Source organism: Acomys minous, assembly GCF_964271855.1.
Source record: "Acomys minous genome assembly, chromosome: 1".
NCBI classification, from domain to species: Eukaryota; Metazoa; Chordata; class Mammalia; order Rodentia; family Muridae; genus Acomys; species Acomys minous.
This window is the reverse complement of record NC_140483.1, coordinates 135,626,756-135,648,463: the sequence shown is the minus strand read 5'-3', so window position 1 is coordinate 135,648,463 and position 21,708 is coordinate 135,626,756. Positions and strand designations below refer to the sequence as shown.

General features: G+C 37.0%; 1 protein-coding gene across 6 annotated transcripts in view; it reads right to left on the bottom strand.

The window, feature by feature from the left end:
- The window catches only part of EPHA7 (EPH receptor A7), a 149,727-nt gene extending 129,686 nt beyond the window's left edge, over window positions 1-20,041 (bottom strand). For 3 of the 6 annotated variants that reach the window (XM_084761849.1, XM_084761850.1, XM_084761851.1), the window contains exons 1-3: window positions 19,618-20,040; window positions 15,669-15,733; window positions 11,487-12,156 (exon numbers count right to left, since the gene is read on the bottom strand). In XM_084761849.1, coding sequence (XP_084617975.1) covers window positions 11,487-12,156; window positions 15,669-15,733; window positions 19,618-19,714 — 832 coding nt within the window. In that variant the 5' untranslated portion in view covers window positions 19,715-20,040. Of the gene's footprint in view, window positions 1-11,486; window positions 12,157-15,668; window positions 15,734-19,617 lie in introns of all 6 variants that reach the window. The other 3 variants (XM_084761852.1, XM_084761854.1, XM_084761853.1) reach the window with 3 other exon arrangements.
- Between the last annotated feature and the right edge of the window lie 1,667 nt (window positions 20,042-21,708).

Here is a 21,708-nt window from a genome sequence, read left to right as displayed (position 1 = left end):
TAGCATCTATTTATATTTCTCAAATTTAAACACATGGTGGTTTGCTGTTACAGTTTTTGAAGTCATAAGGCTGTGAGCTCTGCTGATCAGGCACTGATCTGCACATTTTGATGGGGTACTCATCTCCACTGAAGATGTCCATTCTGAGCTTACACAAAGCAGCAGAATACCCTCACTGTTACATCAGGGACAAAATGCTACAAAGTATCATCTTTACAGAACAGGTTAGAAGTCAAGTGATAGTTTCTCCTGGTGCTCATATAATGGGTAATTTTTATTTTTCCTTTATTAAACTCTCTCTAAGTTTAATATCACAAGGTTTTATAAATAAAAAATGATGTCAATGACTTAAAGGAGTCATGAATTTTATGAGAAAACTAAGGGAGTGAGCTACTTTTCACAACAGAAAGGCACAGTGCCTTGCATGATGGTCGATGCCCAGAATCCCAGCATTCAGGAAGCAAACCCACTGCTATTTGAAGTCAGCCTCAGGTACATGAAAAGATGCCATCTCAAAACTAAGATCAGTGGTTATCCTAGCTCCATGGTGGAAATCCTATCTGGCACATACAAACCTCTGAGTTCAGGCTCTAGTACTTTAAAGAAAACATAGTAACAATGTTAGAGGCATGTGATCACTAGATCAAAACTTTGTTAAGCACATAAGCAATGTGGTCAAATAGAGTCTGGTTATTTTCTTTAAATACTAAATCCAGAACTGAGTCATAATAAGAAAAATTATTGGCATAGAAAGAAAGCAAAAGCTAAAATTCTTCCATTATTTATATGCACTTGCAATCTAATAAATTCGGACACAGTGAGAAAGGAAGGTGCACTTTTCCTGTTCCTATCCATTTAACAGGTAGGAGAGGCCACATCTGGTGATCTAAAGCTCTAATTCAAGTTCTTGGAAGGCTGAGGCAGGAGAACCTCACGTTCAAAGCAAGGCTGAGCTATGTGGCAGTCTTTTAGCTCCAGGCCAATCTCAGCCATAGAGTGAGACCCTGTCCCACAGAGACCAGAAACTATCTTTCTCTACATATCTCTGAATAGATGTGCATACACATAGACACTTATGATGGTAAAGTGTGTTTTAGAAGTTTTAAACCAAGTAATAGTGTAAGGAAATGAAAATCAACTGCTAAAGCCTAAAGCATTGTAAGGAAACATGCATGAACAAAAGAAAGAGAAACTGGAGGGAGGAGAGACACCATTGAGTATTCACTTTTTCCTGATGAAGAATGTGGTATACTAAAATGGGAGTGAGTACATATGCAGTGATGGTCTGCACAAAGTGAATAGGGACTGGCAATGGGGTAAAATACTAAACGACAAACAAGAAACTAGAAAAACGAGAAGCCCCTTACTTAACTTCAGACAAGATAAATGTTAGGCGCACTAATGTGCCTAATTACCTATAACAAAGTAAAAGCACTAGGGGAGGAGAAGGCTGTGTATACACACTTAACTTTTGTTTGCAAAACAGAATACTGCCTGTCTACACTGTCAGTTTGGGGAAATAGATTCTAACAGTCAGTTTCCAGAAAGAGATTTTTTTAAATACCAAATTGCCTTTCCGCCCTGAAAATGCTGTGGGGTGAAGTCCGAAGGCTCGGCAGGAGAACTGCATATAATGTAAAACTCGGCGGAAATGGCAGGGTATCTACATCTGCCCAAAGCCCAGCTTACTGATAGTATAAGACACAGCCAGCGACTTTACCCAAAGTGCTTTTACATCCAACAGTCATAATAATAATGATATGCTAATCGCTAATGTTGCCTTCTTCTGATAAAAACACTAAGGAAAGTCAATGAATGTATAACCATGAAATTCACTTCCCATTTTATCCAAAATACAGGCAGCCCTGATCTATTACATATATGCCAGGAAATCACAAATATCTACTAGAAAATGAAGAAAACATTTATTTTATAAACTTTCAGCTTTGATATTCATATTATTGAGGTCGATTTTTGTTTGTTTGTTTCATTTCAAAAACATGCAATACTTAAAACATATCCTAGAAGAGTTTTTTTTTTTTTCAGTTTCTTTGTGAATGGTAATTGTGGCTTCCACAGAGGGGGGAAAAATCAAATTATTTGGCACTTATAAATTAAGGAATCAGTGCACAACAATTGATACATCTAAAAATGAGCCAAGAAGAAAAATATTTTTTCTTCTTGCGTTATGCTGTTATGCTTTTGTTGTGGTGGTGGTGGTATAAGTGAGCTATGTAGGTAAATAGATAAGTATGTATGACTGTGTGTTTATGTGCGTACTGGGAGTGTGTGCATTTATGGCAGTACACATTTATAGAATGTTTATACCTGAGACAAATATAGACAGAAAAGAAAAGAAAACTCAACAGTACGCTGTAACTTTACCTTTGGAATACTCTTCAATTAAAGGTTAATGCTATGAATGAGGATTTTACTTCTCCCATTTAGTAAAATCTCTTAATTTATACTTGACGATCTTCAGGACACACACCGCAGTAATGTACTTGTCTAATTGTCTTGTAAAATAATATTCCATTAAGGTACAAAATATTCATAAAAGCATTATGTTAAAATGTATTTTATTTGAGTGAGTAAAGGGTATATACTCCCTCGTATTTCTTTTTCGGGAGACAGACAAACTTAGCAAGATGGCATCTAACTTAGACAAGCTATAAAACGTTAGTTATTTCATCTGGTTAAAAGTAAGAGATACAAAGAAATATTTAAAGAATCCATTAGGTTTATTTGTTTAACCCAGCTATTTGCTTAAATTAATGTCATTAACATCATTAGGTGTAATTGTCTACATGGGAAGTGGTTCAGTTAATAACAGTAAACTACTATTTAAATAAACACTCAACACTTAAAGCACTGGAAATTTACTGAGCTTGCCTAATATTTCATCTACTATTTGAGAGCAAACATTTATTTTACCCATACCTGACATAAATATATTCTTTGAAGACATTATAACCTTCTATGTGTAGCCGCCTCTACACTAAATTCTCTCCCATGCCTTTTTTTTTTTTTTTTTTACAAAGAATGGTCTTAAAAAGTAATGAAAGTTATAATAATAGATGTTCATTATCAAACTTCAGTAATAAATGCAGATATATAGTTAAATATTATATCCAACTCTTATACTTTCTTAAAAATATTATCATAAAAATATCATCATAGGTTCCCTTCTCCAGGTGTAGATTTTCTATAAAAGGAAAACAAAAAAAAACCTTTCAATTTATTGTTTATGGCTCCAGTAAAACAGTGCAGGACAGAGGGTCACAGCCCTATAGCTGAGATCCAAAAGTGAGTGCAAATTAGTTGATAAATTAAGTAGAACATATCACACTATGGGTTCATTCATAGCTGCTATAATTTTTAAGATATTAGCACTGATATATAATATTATCATCAATAGTAAATCATTAAATTTACACACAAAATTTTGTTTCCTAGAAAACTCTGGTATTGTAGATTTAGTCTATAATATAAGCATGCATATCTAATACGTTTTAAGTACGTATTGTAGATAAAAAGTAAAACTGTTTCTATATCATTAATTTGAACTAAACTTAAAGTCTAATTATTTTTACTACTAAATTTAAAAAATCTATATGCATGGTGTTGAAGAAACAGCTTAGGTGCAAGAGTTTCCCTACTCCCTGTATCTCCAACTTCTATGGATCTGAATCCCCTGGGTCCTGTCAGCAACTGTATGCATGTTCATGTAACTACACATAGAAAGACACCACATACATTTAAAAATAATACAAATCTTTTATTGTAAGTTTTATAGATGTGAAAACATCTGCTTTTCACATATTAATTTACATGAATACTGTAGGACATATGTCCAACTGTAAATGTGTAAGATACCTTGAAATTTATGTGCTAATTTAAATATATTTCCTAATTTAATATTTTATTATTCATGCATGATAACTATAGAGAAAACTATAGATTATATAGCTGTGTCAAGATCTCATGAAATACTATTGCCACAGAAGAGTCATCAGACAAATCACTAGCAAGAAATTATTTTATAGGTTAGTAATAATTGCCATAGAGAAAAAGGCTAGGAGTTGTATGGGGAAGTCATCTTAAACAGAAGATGACTGAATTATATTAGGACTCTGCCTGGCAATAATTCATGCCAATTTAAACTTTTACTAGAAATATAAGACGGTACTACATATTTGCTAAAAGCAACCTTATTAAAAGTGTTTGAAAATTTTATGCCAAATGCACAAATCATTAAAACCTGAAGCAGAAATATTAACGTCATATTTTTGTCTTCCTGTCATTATGTTCCCATTTTACTTACTTTTCTCTTCTTTTTATTTAAAAATTAACATTTCAATGAACAATGCATATATAGAGAGTTGGCCAAAGATAAACTGCTGTATGATTTTAAAGAAAACCAATAGGTATTCTTCTAATTTTAAATTGTGACATTAGGCTAATTTTAAGTATTATAATATTTATCGACAACTAAAAACAGCTTGCTCAAATATCTCTAGAAAGCACAGAAAACAATTGTTTTTATAAAATAGTAGCTAAGGACACTATGGAGATATATATTCTATATTGGTGTATATTATTTATTTTAAAATGTATTAAACCATTGTTACAGATTTCTTAATGTGAAGAATTTGAAAATATGAAAGTATGAGGCAATGTAAGTATAAACTAAGAATGTTCTGACATAATATGTACTATAGATATCTTTCCATTTACAGGGCTCAGAGAATTCATTCTATATTTTATTTCTTTCTTTTGCTTTTTATTAAAACTAACACCTTAAAGATATAAATTGAAAGCAAAGCTGTATACCTTTAGAACATTTCTCAGTGTGTAGTAACCATAAACACACTTGAGACCTTAGTTTAGAAAGTATCAGTCAGGCTCTTTCAGCCCTTTCCTTCTGAACAGGCTGACAACAGAGAAGAGGAGCCAGGCCTCTATTTCATCAGAAGAATGAAATGAGGAAGCTGAAAAGAAAGACACAAAAAGACTGACAGAGGATATGAAAGTGAAAAGGAATAAATGCATAGCTGTTCTCATAAAACCCACTTCCTCTGGAATGGAGCAGAGTCCCCCTCTGTCTTGTAATTATTCCCGGGTAGAAGACAGGGGGTACTTCATGGTTAAAAGCAAAGCACTGTAAGTTTTGGGGTGGAAACTAATGTCAGAAGTCATAAAGGAAGGCCACAGAAGGGTCCCCAGATGTTTTCCAAGGATGATAAGGATTTTCGTAACTGATCAGTAAGGCCACAGAGGTAGTGATGAGAACCGTTTGTTTTCAAGGTCAATTATTAAATAATGGGACATAGCAGAAAAATAAACCAGTCTTTAAGGCTGTGTGAAACCAGTATCAGGCAAAGGGGGCGGGGTAGTATTCACCAGTGTTAAATACCCACTAAAATGACCAAAAATGGCCATGGCTAAGATGAAAGGATTTAAGTGCCAGCCTGAAAAATAGGGAATTTCTGTGGGTAATTAGGAGCATGAAGCTTCTAAATAATAAAGGAATACTGTATTATCAGTGAGATACACACCACACTCTGTCTACCATTTGAAAAAGTAGAATAAAAAATACGACGAAAAAATGGGAATGTATAGTGTGTTTAGGAAAACAGAAACAAATACATTGAAATGGTCAAAATATGAGAAAATGCTCAGGTTTATGTCATCTTTGTAAATATTCTGAAAGTCAATTAACATGATTTTGCAACTGATAAAACTGATATGGTCCTTCATAATTACTCAGGAACTCTGGGGATCCTGAAAACAGAGCAAACTGATTAAAGAGCAGCCTTCCACTCTGTGATGGTGGGTACTTGGATCAGACTTAACATGATGCCTTTTCTTTACACTAGAAATGTGTGTGAGCTAGCAAGACTGCTCAGCAGGTAAGGACACTTGCTAACAAGCCTGATGGCCTGAGTTCAATTCCCTAACCTATGCTGCAGAAGAGGTCTGACTCCTCCAAGTTGCCCTCTGAGCTCACATGTACTGTGGCACAGACAGGAACACAAGCACATAAGTGTACAAAATAATAAAATGCATATACATTATGCACATGCATGAGATAAAACATATACTGAAACAATTTACTATTATTTCAATTCCTTATATTAGGTAATAGTGTCTATTGTCTGAAAAATTCAGCTCTTTCCATTATTAATTAGTACATGTTAATTGCTGATTATTATTAAAAATTAAGCAAACAAAATTTATGAGTTCTTTAACAACAACAACAACAACAACAAAAAAACAAAACCAAAACCAGAAACAAATAACCCCATTTTTGCATCATTTAAAAAATATATATCATATACCAATGTTGGATTGGTTTTGCAGAAGCTAATGTCTATTTAGGACCATATTTTGAAGACACACTTATAGTTAATCTTCTGTGAATTATTTGATTGCCTATGACTAATAATCATAATTCATTATAATATAATTAAATATACTAATTAAAATATAAAGTTATTGTCCTAGATATCCTTAATGTAAAGAGAATAAAATATGACTTCAAATTCCTACACTATATCAGAATCGTAGTTATGATTACAATTCCAGCTATTTTCTCTAAATATGTATATATACATTTTTATTTTAGTTTTCATTCAAAATTATTAAAAATTAATTCAAAATTTCTATGTAGAATCATTGATATTTTAAGAATTAAGCCTTTTGAGTTAATTTTAATATTTTAAATACTTACATTGTTTGAAATAAAAATGGCTGAGTAACAGTTATTATATTTTATTTAAATGCCCTTTGGTGTGTTTTCTGATTTAGAATGCTAGGTTAAAGAATAATCCCCTGGATGCAGCCCGGACAATATAAATTCACTCATTCATTGCCAAAAGATTTCTTTACCTAGAACACATCATACTGCATTATTAATAATGATAACATTACAAAATCATTGATTATTTTCTATGTCCCAGATACTATTCTTAGGGTCTAAAATGCATAATTCTATTAAATTCTGAGAAGAACCCTATGAGGGAAGTACTATTTTTATTAGCCCCAATTTAAACTTAAGGAAATTAAAGTTTAGAATGTCCTACTTTAAATACCTGGTAAGGTGTAGATACTAAATTGCAGAATTCTATAATTTCTGCATCACAGCAATTTACCTTGTAATACAGATTATATTTCTCTTAATATTTACTTAATTACAGAGTATATTTCAAAGACTCATTGGCTATCATGGAAATTTATGGTCATGTATGTGGTCATGGTTTTCAAAACTGTAAACAAGAAGCAAATTTTAAATATTGTTAATGATCTTAAGTAAAATGAATGTCTTAATTTCTATAATGGTATATTCTATATGCTTATAAATCATATTTATCACTAAAACGATATCTATATTAACCTATCAAGTGAAAATAATAAGATAAAACTGAAAAAAATTATGTCTAACATTTGAATTTGATTTTCAAATCAGGAGGAAATTGCTAAATTTTTCTTTTCTGAAAATATAACTTAGCAATATAAACACAGAAATCAAATCATATTTCTATAATATCATATGCTATTTTACAATTTTTAGGATAAAATCTCTATGTTTCAAGGCAGAAAGAACATTGAAAGCAAAGAAGATAGGGCATTTAAGACAGATAATTTTTTTAGGTATCCTTCATAAAATAAAATGGGATGAGTTCTGGAGCAAATAAAATCTGCACACAGAAGTGCAGAAGAGATTTTAGGGAAGCATAACCGAGGAGAGACAAATGTAAAAATGATCCCACATGCTCATCTCACTTCGCCAACATATTAGTATCTCTGGGCTCCAGATTCTTAGTGATGTTGCGGTGATTAAATGAGAAACTGAAGGACTGTTATTATTTAACATCTACTGCAAATTACCTACAGAAATCTAAGAGAAAATTCAGATACACATGTGAATAGGGCAAAATCATAAAATTTTTTAAATAACAGAAATAACATTCGAGAATACAATTTCAGTAAACTCCCCACATGTGTTGTAAAATATAATAATCTGTAGGTATTTTTTTTAAAAAAATGGCTATCGTCTTTACTTATAAAATATATTTATTTGTTTTCACTAAAGTTGCAGCTTAAAGACAAATTTTTAAAAAGAAAATTTGACAAGAAAACCTTACAAATTAGAATCAAGTATTTTAAAGTAAGTGTTAATATCTGCTCTTTAAAGACCACATATAAAATAGAAATTCTTTGTGTATTCATAGATTTAAGAAACATGTGGCTTTAGGAAAATAATTACTTTGTCAAGCTCACAAGATAAGCCCTTATATCGAGCAATAAATTTGTGACCAGTTTTCACAGTCACTCAACTTCCCTGTTATCCCATAACAAGCATGAGAATGACCCACTAGGCAGTGCCCAGATAAAGTAGGCTTCAAGTGGCTAATCAGTCACATTTGGCTAGGGACATACCAGCATCCCCTCTCAAGACATCAGTGTTCCTCAATACGGGACTGGATTTGTTTTCCAACTCTTAACAGGATCATTGAGAGAGAACAGGAGGAATATTATAAAGGCAGGCCTGGATCAAATCCAGAGGCAAGTACCCTCGCAGCCATGGGCTGGAGTCTTGCCAAGGAGCAGAGTGTTCCCACAAATGAGCAGAGTTCCTTCCTCAAGTATGTCACCAATGCATAAAAACTAAGAAAGGTTTGTCATGAACAATGCCATTAATTTATAATGAGGCAAACATAAGACCTGAATAAGTGTATAGAGTGGCATCTTCTTTATGCTTTTAAAAAATTGAGTGCCTACTATCAATATCCAAGTCTACTTGGATTACACAGCAGAATTCCATGTAGAAATTATGAAGGGATTCTATTTTAGTTTTAGGTACTAAGGTGTAGTTCACAGATGAGACTAATTTTTGTCATCAAATGAAGTTATAATTCTTTAAAACTAAAATAATTGTTTGTAATGCACCATGTTTAGCCAAATAATTTTGCTCATTTGGAAAAACTTAGGGCCTTTTCTTCATGGTAAATCTATCTGTAAACTATGGTTATTAAGTGCCCTATTAAAATGTGTACAACTCAAAAATTTCCTATTTGTTCCCTTTCCCCATTTATAATTGTGCAAAAGTTAAATATTTTCTTTCACATTAAGATACTAGCATTAGCTTTTTCTTTACAGAAAAAAAATGTACTGTTACTGTCAATGTCTTTTAACTAACTGTTACAATTGGACTCAATGTTACTTTTCAGTAATGTTAACTTTTACCAGATAAAAATATCATCTTCATCTGATTAGTTCATTATGGACATTATTGTATTTACACAGTAAGATTGCATTCCGCCAAGGAATGATGATAAGTCTTTGCATCATTTCATTAGTTCACATATATGGAATTCTTAAAAATTTTCTAATTCACTACTATCATGAGAAATGAAAGAGGAAGGCAGGTGGAGGGGCATAAAAGAATGTTGTGTTTGCTAATGGGACCTGAGCCTACAGATGCTCTTTCCGCTTGTTCAGAGTTCATTTTACACTGTTATCCACAGTGCAGATAATAACTGAGTGCTGGGGAATAAGTACTTTATATCTGTCCTGGTAATCCACATTATGTATCTAGCTCTTCAAACAGGGTTAAAAAAAAAACATAACAGCTCAGCTTTATCATCTAAAATCTGTGTTCAGTAAGTGTAGATTGTGAGTCATACATTTGAATTTGAAATATCACCTAGCTGTGTCAAAAGGAAAGATATTAAATAAATAAAGTTATTTTTCTACTTAAACAAACAAACAAACAAACAAATAAATCTCATCGTACTGCTTGGAATGCTGATGCAGCCCAGGCTGGCCTCAGATTTTCCAGCAGAGTGCTGGATGACAGATAATACACTACCACACCTTTCTTAAAGTCTGTATAGCTTTGACGCGATGTTAAATTTAACCCAACACAACTAAATTATTATTTCAGGTTATGTTGAATATTGATAACTTTTAATTGTATGTATTTTCTTTTATCCCTTCGACATTCAGTGTGTAATTTCTTGTTATAGCCATTCTCAGTTTAAATCAACCATTGTTCTTGAAAGCCAAAGAATCACAAGTAACTAAATGAATTATCAGAAATATAAATTCTGTTGTTATTTTTTTTTTCTGTTTGTTTCAAGACATGGTTTCAATGTGCAGGTCTGACTGGCCTGGACCTCACTATGTAGACCAAGTTGTCCTTCACCTTGAATATACACCTGTCTCTGCCTCCAGAGCCCTTTAGGACCCTCCTTCCTTTGTGAAGGGGACTACAATAGCAATGTTGCTAAAAATGTAGGTCCAAGAGAATATGTGAAGTTTGATTCTAGACTAACACAAGTATTAGTAACAAAACAATTAACACCAGTGATCTATTCGCTGTTCACAGACTCCCTTTTTTCATTGTGTAAAACAGATAGGACAAGGACAGCTACCTCAGCAAACAAGCTAATATATAGAAAACACAAGGATGAGTACCCAAAGTGGCTAACAGAAAATATAGTTTGTTATAACAACTATTGGCTTTAGATATCTCTAACATAACTAGTCATTGCAAATATTTGCATTAAGCTGCCACCTAAGCAGCATACAAGAATACATAAGAGTCATTTTACAGAGGACGCTGTGCTTTGTAAGTTAATATTAACCCAAGTAATATAATTGTATACTGTTTCAGGACCTAGATTGTAAAAAATAGTACACATGCTGTTATTTTAAGTTAAAAAAAAAACACTATAGCCAATATGTGATCGATCATATCATGCTAAGGGGAAATTTTTAAATAAAAGGATTAAAAAACAAACATAACTCAATTGCTGCTTTGTGATGACTCAAACTTTGCATCAGACCCCTTCTACAAAAATATGACCCACTATAGCAGAACCTATCAGAAGAGCATCCATTTTATGCTTTACTCTAGAAAAGAATGACACTATTGGCAAAAGTTACAGAGATGGATTAAATGAAATGGTGCTGTTGCGACAAAATTCCCTTACTTGTGAGTGATAATTCTAAATATATGTACTATGTTTGTTAATACTTTAAGAATTACTAGAGCTCACATTGGTAAGCTCCTGTTCCTTCTCTTTTGTGCTATTCAAAGGTTAGGAGGATCAGGGCTAAGAAACAGGAAGAGTCCCATGGAAACCCTACTGATATTCCCTCTGTCCAAAGTCAGCTTGTCGGATTGCCTCTTTTAAATTATACAGCCCAGTGTGCAGCTGTTTTCTTCCATATTAGCAAATATGTCAAACACGACAAATAAAATTTTAGCAATGATTGTTATTATCACCAGTATCTACTGCATATCGTTAATGAAGATACCACTCATTAAAGGTAGTCTTTGTATTTAATAGTGACTTTTAAGATAAAAGTGAACCAACCGGGGAAGTGGCATAAAAGATTTATTTGGATATTCATTATTATGTAAAATATCTGATAACTGAAAAAGGCAAAGAATTTTAATAGCGAATATTACTTACGTTCACAAGTGTCCCCTTTTTGCTGATAGCCTGCTTTGCAGATACATTTTCCAATGGGTACTAACCACTCTCCTTCTGCACTGCAATGCATCCTGGGTGAATTTTCTGCCTCTTCCTCGGCACTGCTGACACATGTCCCACGGACCTCAACTAAGGAGGAAAATTCTGAACCAGTCACTGTATCTGGAAAGACAGCTAAGTTCTCAATAATGGACCAGCACTTCTTGTAGTACACTTTGACAGAAACCAATGCTATGCAAGCCCCTACATCCTGAAAGGCAAGATAGAATCCCTTTTTGGACAAAGGTCCAATCTCTCTCACCTCAGTGTTCAGCTTCATCTTTCTTTCACCAAGGTCACCTTGTGTAAAACTTTCATCTGCAGCAATGGTGTCTATTTTTACGTAAAGGTTTTCTCTGATATTCCTGCCGGTGTCGTAGTCTGTTTCATAATAGTACAAATTAAAGGTTTCCTTGCAAGTTCCCAGTACGCCGGGAAGACTATTACAATCCCTCAAGGTGAATTTCAATTCTACAAAAATCCTTTGTGCGTTGCCTTTAGAAATCCAGTTAGTCCGCAGCCAGTTGTTTTGGTTGGGTTCCATGACCTGGCACACCTGGTATGTCCTTATCGGGGTGTAGTTCTCATCCAAACCGCTAATTTCTTCCCACTATAGATTAAATGGGGCGGGGAGAATAATTAGTCTTTAAGCAAATAAAAATCACCAACATTTCCAAATAACAGGAATAACAACAGTGCCACAAGCACGGATCCCTGGAAGTCTGAGAGTGTAGGATTCCTACAGCAGTATCTTAGTGAGCATCACTTGTGTCGTTTGAGTGTCTGAACATAGAACATACGATGAATACTTTATTCTTCTTCATGTCTGCTGCGAGAAACATGTCTTTTCTCTAGTGAGATTGCAACAGGCTAAGGCTAATGATTATTAAAATTACCCCTCAAAGTATATGGATGCAAAGCAGAGCTACTAATAACTCAACTGACAGTTAAAGTGTCTGTAATATCCTTAAATTCAAAGAGGCCTACAAACATTTGAAACAGGATTCAAAAAAATAATGAAGTATAAAAAAGTTTAACAATGTCTTCCAACATGGTGTGAGGAATACTTTGCAATCTTTTGAAAATTAGATATAAATGAGAAACATTTTACAGAACTATGTATTTTTCTGTGGTCACATTTGTAATTGTACATAAAACCAAATATAATTATCAAGTAGTTATAAAAGTAAAATAAACTCTTATAAACAAATTGTTTTCAGTAGACAGCCAAATGTGCATGCCAAATTAGCAAGCTATGCATGAATTATTTGAAAATGCCCATTTATCTTTTGATAGAATATATACTACAAGTGAATTATTTTATACTCCTTCACACAAAAAATGGGGCATAGATAATTGAGCAAATTTAAAGATTATTGACCCATGTGTACTATTTGCTGCTCATAGCAACAAGGTCAGTGTGTCTAACAGTTTTAAAGGGTTCCGTCATACTTATTTATGTCTTCTGTGATTATTATTGCAAAGTTTCACAACTTATAGTGTGGTCCTAATAATTAAACTGTCGTATACTTGTACTCACTCCCCCGGTTACAAATAACAGATGCATAATCTTGTATATTGTAACTCTGAAGTCCTCAAGCATCTGATATTTAAACTATTAGTTCAAAGAATGTAGATGAAAAAATGCAATAGTATACATTTGATAATGACTTCTACTTGTAAAGCCTGACCAGAGTATTAACTAATTTAAACCTAGTGCAACACAATAATGTGTATTTTTAAAATAATTTTTTACAAAACTAAGAAAACTGATGAATTGTTGAACACTACAACTCAGAAATGTCTTGTGAAAGAGGTATTTCTGTCATACAACATTTTTATTATATTAGACTAATATTACCAATGGTTCTCAAACAGAAAAGAATTTATTTTCATGCTATGTTCCTTGGCACACATTTTTTCACTGCATAATATTGTGTACATTTTTCATATATTTCTTGAGTTATCTGTTTATAGTCTATTTGCATATAACTAAGGCAAATATCTCAAATTCCTCCTGGGGTAGATAGATTTTTTCTCCTAAGCTGATTGAAGTTATTAAAAGAAGGAAAAACAGTTATGATGTCTCTGCAAAAGCAAGAGCTCCAGAGTGGAGTACGTCCTTCGGACCATGCCACAGCCAGGAGGATTCAAGGCTGATTATTTGAGGGGCTAATCAGAAGAATTTACACATTTAATTTTAAGAGTAATTACACCATTCCAGATATGAGAAATCAATTTTTTTTACCCATGAAATATATTTTTTTAAAGAAATCCATGAAGGCAAATAGTCTCATTACTTGATACTTATGCCATTGTTTCATTACACACTTTTAAAGATTGAAAGCATTCCACAGATGACGCTATTGGGATATAGGTCTCAACAGACAGTGGGTTTTATAAGAATTATACATTCTTTTATAAAAGTATAAAAGTATGTTCTCATTACTCAGCAGCAATATTGCTGTATCTAAGTACAAGTGAATAAAATTTCCATAATATAAAGAAAATGTTGTGGAGCATATTTTCTTGCACAAAATATTGATTCTTACACACACACACACACACACACACACACACACACACACACACACACACATTGAGAGAGACAGACAGAGAGACAGAGACAGAGAGAGACAGAGACAGAGAGACAGAGAGACAGAGACAGACAGACACATACAGAGAGAGACAGAGAATATGAAACTTTAACTCAAGATTCTCTGGACTGATAAAATGCTCATTGGAGTCCAAGATAACACTGACAGTAATAATTTATCATGTTGTGGATTACATGGATGAAGTACTACAATCATTTATCAGTTTTCTTCTTCTCACAGATAAAACCATCTTCTGTATCTATTTATTTTAATTGATGGATGGTAGAAAATGGGCTGCATCTGTCATTGGGAAGAAAGGTATTTACTTTTAAAAATTATGAATGTCTTTCTACATTGTATATTTTCTAATGGAAACAATTTCACATTTAAGGAAGTACCTCAAATTCTGTGGACTTATAGATTAAAATTGGTAAGTTTTTTTAACTTTCTCATAATTTCTTATGGCCAATAAAAATAACTAGAATATGATCTCAGAAAAATTTCAGATTTTAATGTAATGAAAACTCTCAATATTTTAAGAATGTTTAAATTTCTCATTTTACTATTAAATTAGAAGTTCTCTTAGTGACCTAAGCTAATGTTATATTGATTCTATTACTTTGTTCTTGTGCTTTCATTCACATTGTAAAATCAGTTGACAGTGTTTATATCTTCATTGATATGTCAAGACCCTTTAATCCCAGATTTCCTCATGCATTAAAGATAAACTTAAGTAACAATGGAGATTCTCCATTTCTCAGAGTCCACTGGCTTTATCAAAAATTAAAATTTTTCCTATCTCTTCATCAGACATAACTCACAAAGATCATATTGAGCTAAATTTAAGCAATATATCTTTCTGAATGTATCAAAAATGCTTTAAAAAAATGAAAGGTGTACTTAGGACTTTGACAGATTTGTTAAATATTCAGACTCATTTGCTATGGCTGAGTTTTGTTGTAATATGAAAATATTTCTACCATCTATTTTGATTAATAACAGTAGACAGTACAACACAAATATTAAAAAGCTAACATTTTACAGCAAATCTTATGTTTCAATACTGTTGTACAGTTTTAGTTACTCTCTGGAGTCTACTTTGGACAATGTTAAGACTATTTTTAAAAGATGAAAACAGGTTCCATACTGATTTAAAGAATTGCACAAATTCTACTTGGTGATTATTGCACAGAAGCATAAGGCAGCTGCAGAGGCTTAAGTGAGTTAGTGAAAAGAATGTTCTCTGTAATTAGTAAACATTTATAATCTGAACGCACAAGCATGATTGATACAACTCACAAAAAAAACTCAAAGCTTTGGGTTTGGTTTATTTTTTTTTCCCTTTTCCCCAAGGTCTAAGTATACTTTCTATACTCAGAGAACCCAACATCTTATGAGAAAACATTAAACAATATACTGAATTTTAAACATTTTTAATGTATGGGTGTGAATATTTTCCCTAGGGGAAAGCTTTTGTTTCTTACTCCAAACAGATATGATGATGCTGTAGTAAAGATGTACTTACCCCACTGGGTGGAGAGGAAATCCATTCCAATTCTGTCTGTTGTGCTTTAGAGTCCAGTAATAGAACTGAAAAAGAAAGTTTTATTTCCAATGTTACAAAAACTCAAACACACCTCTAAACACTTTAAGAAAAAAAATCTGATTTTTATAAAACTGGTACTTTAAGACTCAAGATATTTATATAAATGAATTGAGCAGTGAAGAGTCACATTCTATAAGTAGATTACACTTTCTGGAGGGGGAACATTACAGGTCCATGCACTTTATACCCTTCAATTAAAACGAATAAACTGAAATAATACTAACATAAAGCAGTGTAAAAAGCTAAAGTCAGATACAGTGAGTGTGCAGCAATAACATACAATAGCATTGGAAGTCAGTGAGTTCAAATTTCAAGACATATGACAACATAAGCATAAGAAATAACCCCACACTATTCTTCAGCCAGGCTCTACTTTTTAATATGCTGCCAGCAAAATTTCCTATCATCTCTTGACAATTGGAGTTTAATGTTTAAAGAAACCCCTCTAGCACTGTGAATATAGAAATGCCAACTCCACGTTAAACAATGTTACCATGAGAAACAAGTCCCTGTTATCTGCAAGTTGTGTTTTTGAGCTAGTCAAGCATCAGTTTACACACACACACACACACACACACACACACACACACACACTTTAAACTGGAAACATTTCACCATCCTAGCTATTCTCTAAACGGCTTAAACTCTAAGCTGATATCTACAAACAATTCTATTCCATCTTTACACTATAAAAAAGCAAGATTAACATTTATGAAAAGTGTGATTAACGTATTATTAATATTAATTGAAGTATTCATTAGAATGTTATCTATTACAACACATTATACTTTCAGTTGGAGATGTTGTTGCTCTAATATAATTTTTCTCACAAAATACTGACTAAACTGGTTTTACAGTTACATAGCTTTGGTGCTTTAAAACAATATACCTGACATCTAAAGCATTTTCACAAATCATGAATATTCTTTACGTATGCTTAATATCAACCCCAGGAAAATATTCAAATTTTGACTTGAAAAATGTGTACTCGCATAAACATCTTGATATTGAGACATTTTCTGATTGTAGTTTAAAATATTTATGCTTTGAAAGATAAAGAAAACGGCAGTGGTGTTAAGAGAGCAAGGAACAGTAGACTATGCGCTCAGTTCCTTCACCAGGAGCCAAACTTATCAACAGGAACTGGAAATAGATAAATACAAAGACACGAGGTTGTGTTGCTTGGTTTTGTGTTGGACATTTAAGATTTTCAGGGGAGAGAAATCAACTCCCACTCAATTAAAAACACGAGTCGCTTATCAAATTTCAACGTATGTTCTAACTTTAAACACCAGTAAGTTCTTGGATTAGTGTTTTTACAAGAAGAAAAATTGGGGAAGGTTTGTTTTACCCTGACAAAGAGAAGAAGCCCAAGGAAACAAATTCAAGCCATAGTACTCTCTTTTGGAATTTATTGTGAGGGAGGGCGCTTCTATATTGACAACACACAGTGAGTTTTAAACCTAAAGTGACCTTTTGGGTTTTTTTTTTTTTTCTTTAAAGAATGAAATAAACACGGCGATTATCCTTTCCTGCTATGCCTTTAGCCCACAGTTACCTGCTGGCCAGCAAGTTAGCAAAGAAACCAGCAAATGAAGAGGACATGGGGTGGCCACGGAGCCGGTGGTGCTTCAGGCGGCTCTGAAGTGCTGAATGCAATCACCTCCAGTAACCTTCTTCCTTCTGGACTCCGGCACCGGCACCGAGGAGCGCCAGGAGAAGGCTCTGTGCAGCGGGCTGCTACTAGGGGTCTAGGGCTGTTTCTTGGTAGCCAGCAACGCGGCTCCAAGTGCCGCCGAGCATCGGGGCGGGGCGGGGTGGGGCGGGGCAGGCAGACATTTGCGCCCGCCAACCTAGCGTCCATTACACTTCCAGACCTGGTTCTCTTGGGAGCCGATGGCGCCCAGCCTGGGCTGGAGTCGCGAGCAACAGACCGGTTTTCGGTAAGCGCCTCCTCTGAGGGCGCGGCGGCGGTTGTACTGTCGGGATGGAAAGCAGCAGCCGCAATTAGCCTCTGCGCTCCCCAGCCACTCCTGCGGCGCTAGGGAAGAAGGGAAGGGGACCTGGACAATTGGTCGCCACCCCAGCAGCCCTAGAGGCCGCGCACCTGCTCGAGGCGCCGCGGGCCACGCTCCTAGAGTGCCAGGATGCCACGGGCCACCTCTGGGTAGCAGCGCTCAGGGAACGCCTTCGCCTGGTTGCGCCTGAGCGCCCGGAGCGTCGCCACCAAGAAGTCGGGCGCGTTCCCCACCACCTGCCTCTTAAACATCTCCTCTGCATCTAAAGAACTCCGGCTCGGAGCATCAGAACCCTCTCCACGTAGCACCGGAGGAGGAGAACAAGCAAGGCCTGCTGGCTGCAGGCACCTCTCCCCCTAGTGATGCAGTTATTTATAGCTCAAACTCCTGCTGGAGTCTGCCAGAGCTCGCGCGCGCCGCTTCGCTGTGCGGGGCAAACTTTTCCTCAGATCCCGCTATTCGGAGGAATCAGGACAAGGTAGCAGGGTAACTTTCTCATCGCAACAGTCCAGAACCTCGAAATGTGTGCTCTGTGGGTGGGTGGGTGTCTCTAGCAGACGCTGGTCCACCTGCAGTCATAATCATCAGCACAGAGTCACGTTTTTCTCAGAATGGATTCAGTATCCACACAGATTGTAGATGTGCAAAGTGGGGTCAGAAGGTCAAGCTATTCCAAAGTAGCATACTGCACCGAGTTTGGGGGATGTTGAAAGAACGAAGAAGGGTGGGCGAAGAGAATAAAGACAAGCTGAGTGAAATCTTAAGTTTTGGGGATAAAAGAATCTAGGGCCAATATGCCCACTCCCTTTGGTACTACCATGACCTAAATCTTAACAAATCTCTCACCCTCTACACCTCTGAACAGGCTTCTAAGTATCCGAAAATCAACCTTAGATACGCAGCTTGTCAAATGGGCCACCGGTATTGTGATACTGCTTAGCAGCAAGACACTTCCTTTGACAGGGTTTATTTTTCCCCAGCTCCAACTACAGGCACCGAAAGGTATTTTACCTTTTGCCAATGGTTCAAAGGAGACACAGGGAAAAATACCCACGTACAGGCGTTCCCTGTGGTCAAAAGAAACCTCCCCTCGCGTACCAGAACTGGTCCCCAGAGGCCACGGCTTTCGCCAGGGCTGGGCACTCGGACTCCAGGGGTACAGGACCTGGGCCAAGTGACTGGAGACTTCTCACTTGGTGGCCTCTCATCGCAGACTGCCCGCTGCGGCCAGCCCTCCAGGTCCAGCCATGGCCCGCGCGCGCTGCCTCCCTTCGCGGCCGCATTGTTTCGAGCGGCAGCCGGGCGCCCACCGCAGGCCCGCGCTGCTGCCGCTGCCGCCGCCGCCGCTGCCGCCGCCGCCGCTGCCGCCGCAGTGAGCGAGTCAGCGGGAGCCTGAGCGCTCGCAGCCACCGAAGTCTCGGCCCCTCCGGGAAGGCAGGGGACGATGCGGGGCTGCGCTCCTCAGGTTTCGAACTAACTATGACCGGGGCGCCCAAGGCAGGCCGACCGCAAGAGAATGACCCGGCGCGGCGGTTGGAGCAGAAGACCGGAGACACAGGATGCAAAGGAGAGAGCTCTCCTGCCAGCCTCGCCACCCCAGCGCCCCCCCCCCCGCCCGCCCCCGGGCTGCCCCGGCTGCAGAGTGCGCGCCGGTCCCTGGCCACCCTTGAAGCTCAGGGCCCCACTAGTACCGGTTCTCGGTGCTGGTCGCCTGGAGCTGGGGTCGAAGGATCGAAGGAGGGTCGCCTAGAGCCCTAGGCACGGCGGGCAGCTCCGCGGACCCGTCGGCTCGTGCAGGTAGACAGCGAAATAAATAAGTCAGAACAAACTTTGCTTTCCTCTGGCCTTACCTTCCTTCGCAGCCTGCGCCTCCCCCGTGTGTGCAAAGCCAAGCAGCCAGATGTAGCACAAAATAATCCACGAAGGATACCGAGTTTGAAAAACCATGGTGCATGAGCAGGTTTGATTTTAGGCTGCAGTTGAGTCGCAGCTCTTTAGATGCTGTTTGTTCCGAAGTGGGTTATTATTGTTGTTATTATTGCGCTCCTCGCATCGATCCCCTTCTGGGTCCCAGGCCGGCTGCTCCACGTTTAGCTGTTTGATTTGTCTCCCCCCCCCTCCGTTTCGTTCGCACCGTGTTTGCTGCCTGCAAGTCTCCGACTGCAGACCGGCCGCTTGCTCCACACTCCAATAATATCAATTAGGGGGGAGGGGGCGGGGCTCCGAACAGAGAGCCTCCGCCACTCCGACTGAGTGGCAGACGCAGCCCGCCTGCTAGGCGGCAATTCCCAGGGCCTGGGGGGCGGGTGCCTATGAAGTGGCCGCCTCTACCTCAGAGGCGGGGTTCTGAGCGGGAGCCAATCAGCGCCGAGCGGAGTCTGGTTGCGAGTCCAGGATTCCCTCCCAGTTCGGTTGCCGGGAAAGCGGAGGGACTAGCGGCTTTAGGCCAGCGGCGTGCAGCCGGGAGCATTTGGCTTTTAGCTACTGCAGCTTCACGGAGCTGGATAAACCCAAGAATAACTCTCTCGACTTACACTTCTGTATAAAGCAGTGCCGCTCAACGTTTTCTAGAAGGCAGAGGCGAAGCAAGCCTTTCCTCAACTACCAATCACGGACCCCGACATGGGCAGTCAAATTGAGCTATGCTTTTAGAGCGGCTATTACTTTTTTCTCATCAACCGCTGCGGGTCGGATAACTTTGATTTTCTGTCTTTTTAGAGAAGTGTGAATCTCCCCTGTTCCGTAACGAGACGTTTTTAGCTACTTCTCCCCTTAATTTCATGAAGAATAAATTTAGCCGAAAGTACTTTCTTTTTCCAAACAATGTTTGCCAGAGTTTGCAACACCCTGTGACAAAAGAAACACTGAAAAGGGAGGGGGGGGGGCGGCTGGAGAAAGGAAGTCCTTTGTTTTATGCTTGCCTCTTTCCTCGCCCTATCTTCAGTTACTTTACAGGGCAAATGCGACCCTGGAAAACGTTCCCTATAGTTTTTCTTATGTGCTTCTCATTTTCTGGGATCTTTCGTAGACTGCCCTATGCAATCGTTTCCCATTCGGATGTGTAAATAACACTTTTAAAGAAAGCTGCCAGGTACTAAATTCATAGAGCCATTCCTTCTACTTGGGCAAACATTTACTATTTTCTGTGGTTAGTCCATAATTATTCTGTAATTATCTTTCTAAGGAAAGCTAAGACTAAATATGCAACCAACATTTCCACTTGAATTCATCCAACCCGAGCAACAAGGATAAGTGCTGTGAGAAATCTGTTTTCCATTAGGCAGTTTTGCACACTTTGCAAGCAAGAGGCCGACATTGTAAAATGAAGAACTTAAAAACATAATGGCCAAATCATACATTTCAAGAGTCACATTGTGTAGATAGATAGGTCACATATTTAAGATGTGCATTTATTATTATTATTCTACATTTCTTCCTTAAGAAAAGGGAAAAATATTCATTCGTGATCAGTCTTTATTCCTGATGGAAAAAAAGTCCAACCTTGGACTGCAGACTTACTGGTTGACCTCTGGAAATGTGCTCTGTAGTATATAGTAAGAACTTCTGAGAGATACCAGCCTTAGCCACTTTTCTTTTCTTTTTATGGCTTTCTTCTATTGTTTTACTTGCCTAATACAATTATACGGAAGAAAGAAATGAACTTTCCTTCTTTTCCAAGCACTTTGCTTCTGTAGCTTATGTATTAAATGTTACATATTGCTAGCCATTAGGTCTATTAAATATTTTAGAAATTATGCTTAAAAGCATCTTAAGTGGCCTTTAAAGATGCATAGAAAATGTAAAAGGCTTAATAGATTAATCTTGGAAGGAGACAAAACAATGTAGGCAGATGTTGCATATGTACTGGTTGCAGATGAAATCAGGGCAAAAATTGAAGCTCAAATTCAGAATTAAAAATATAAGTATCTACACCTTAAGCT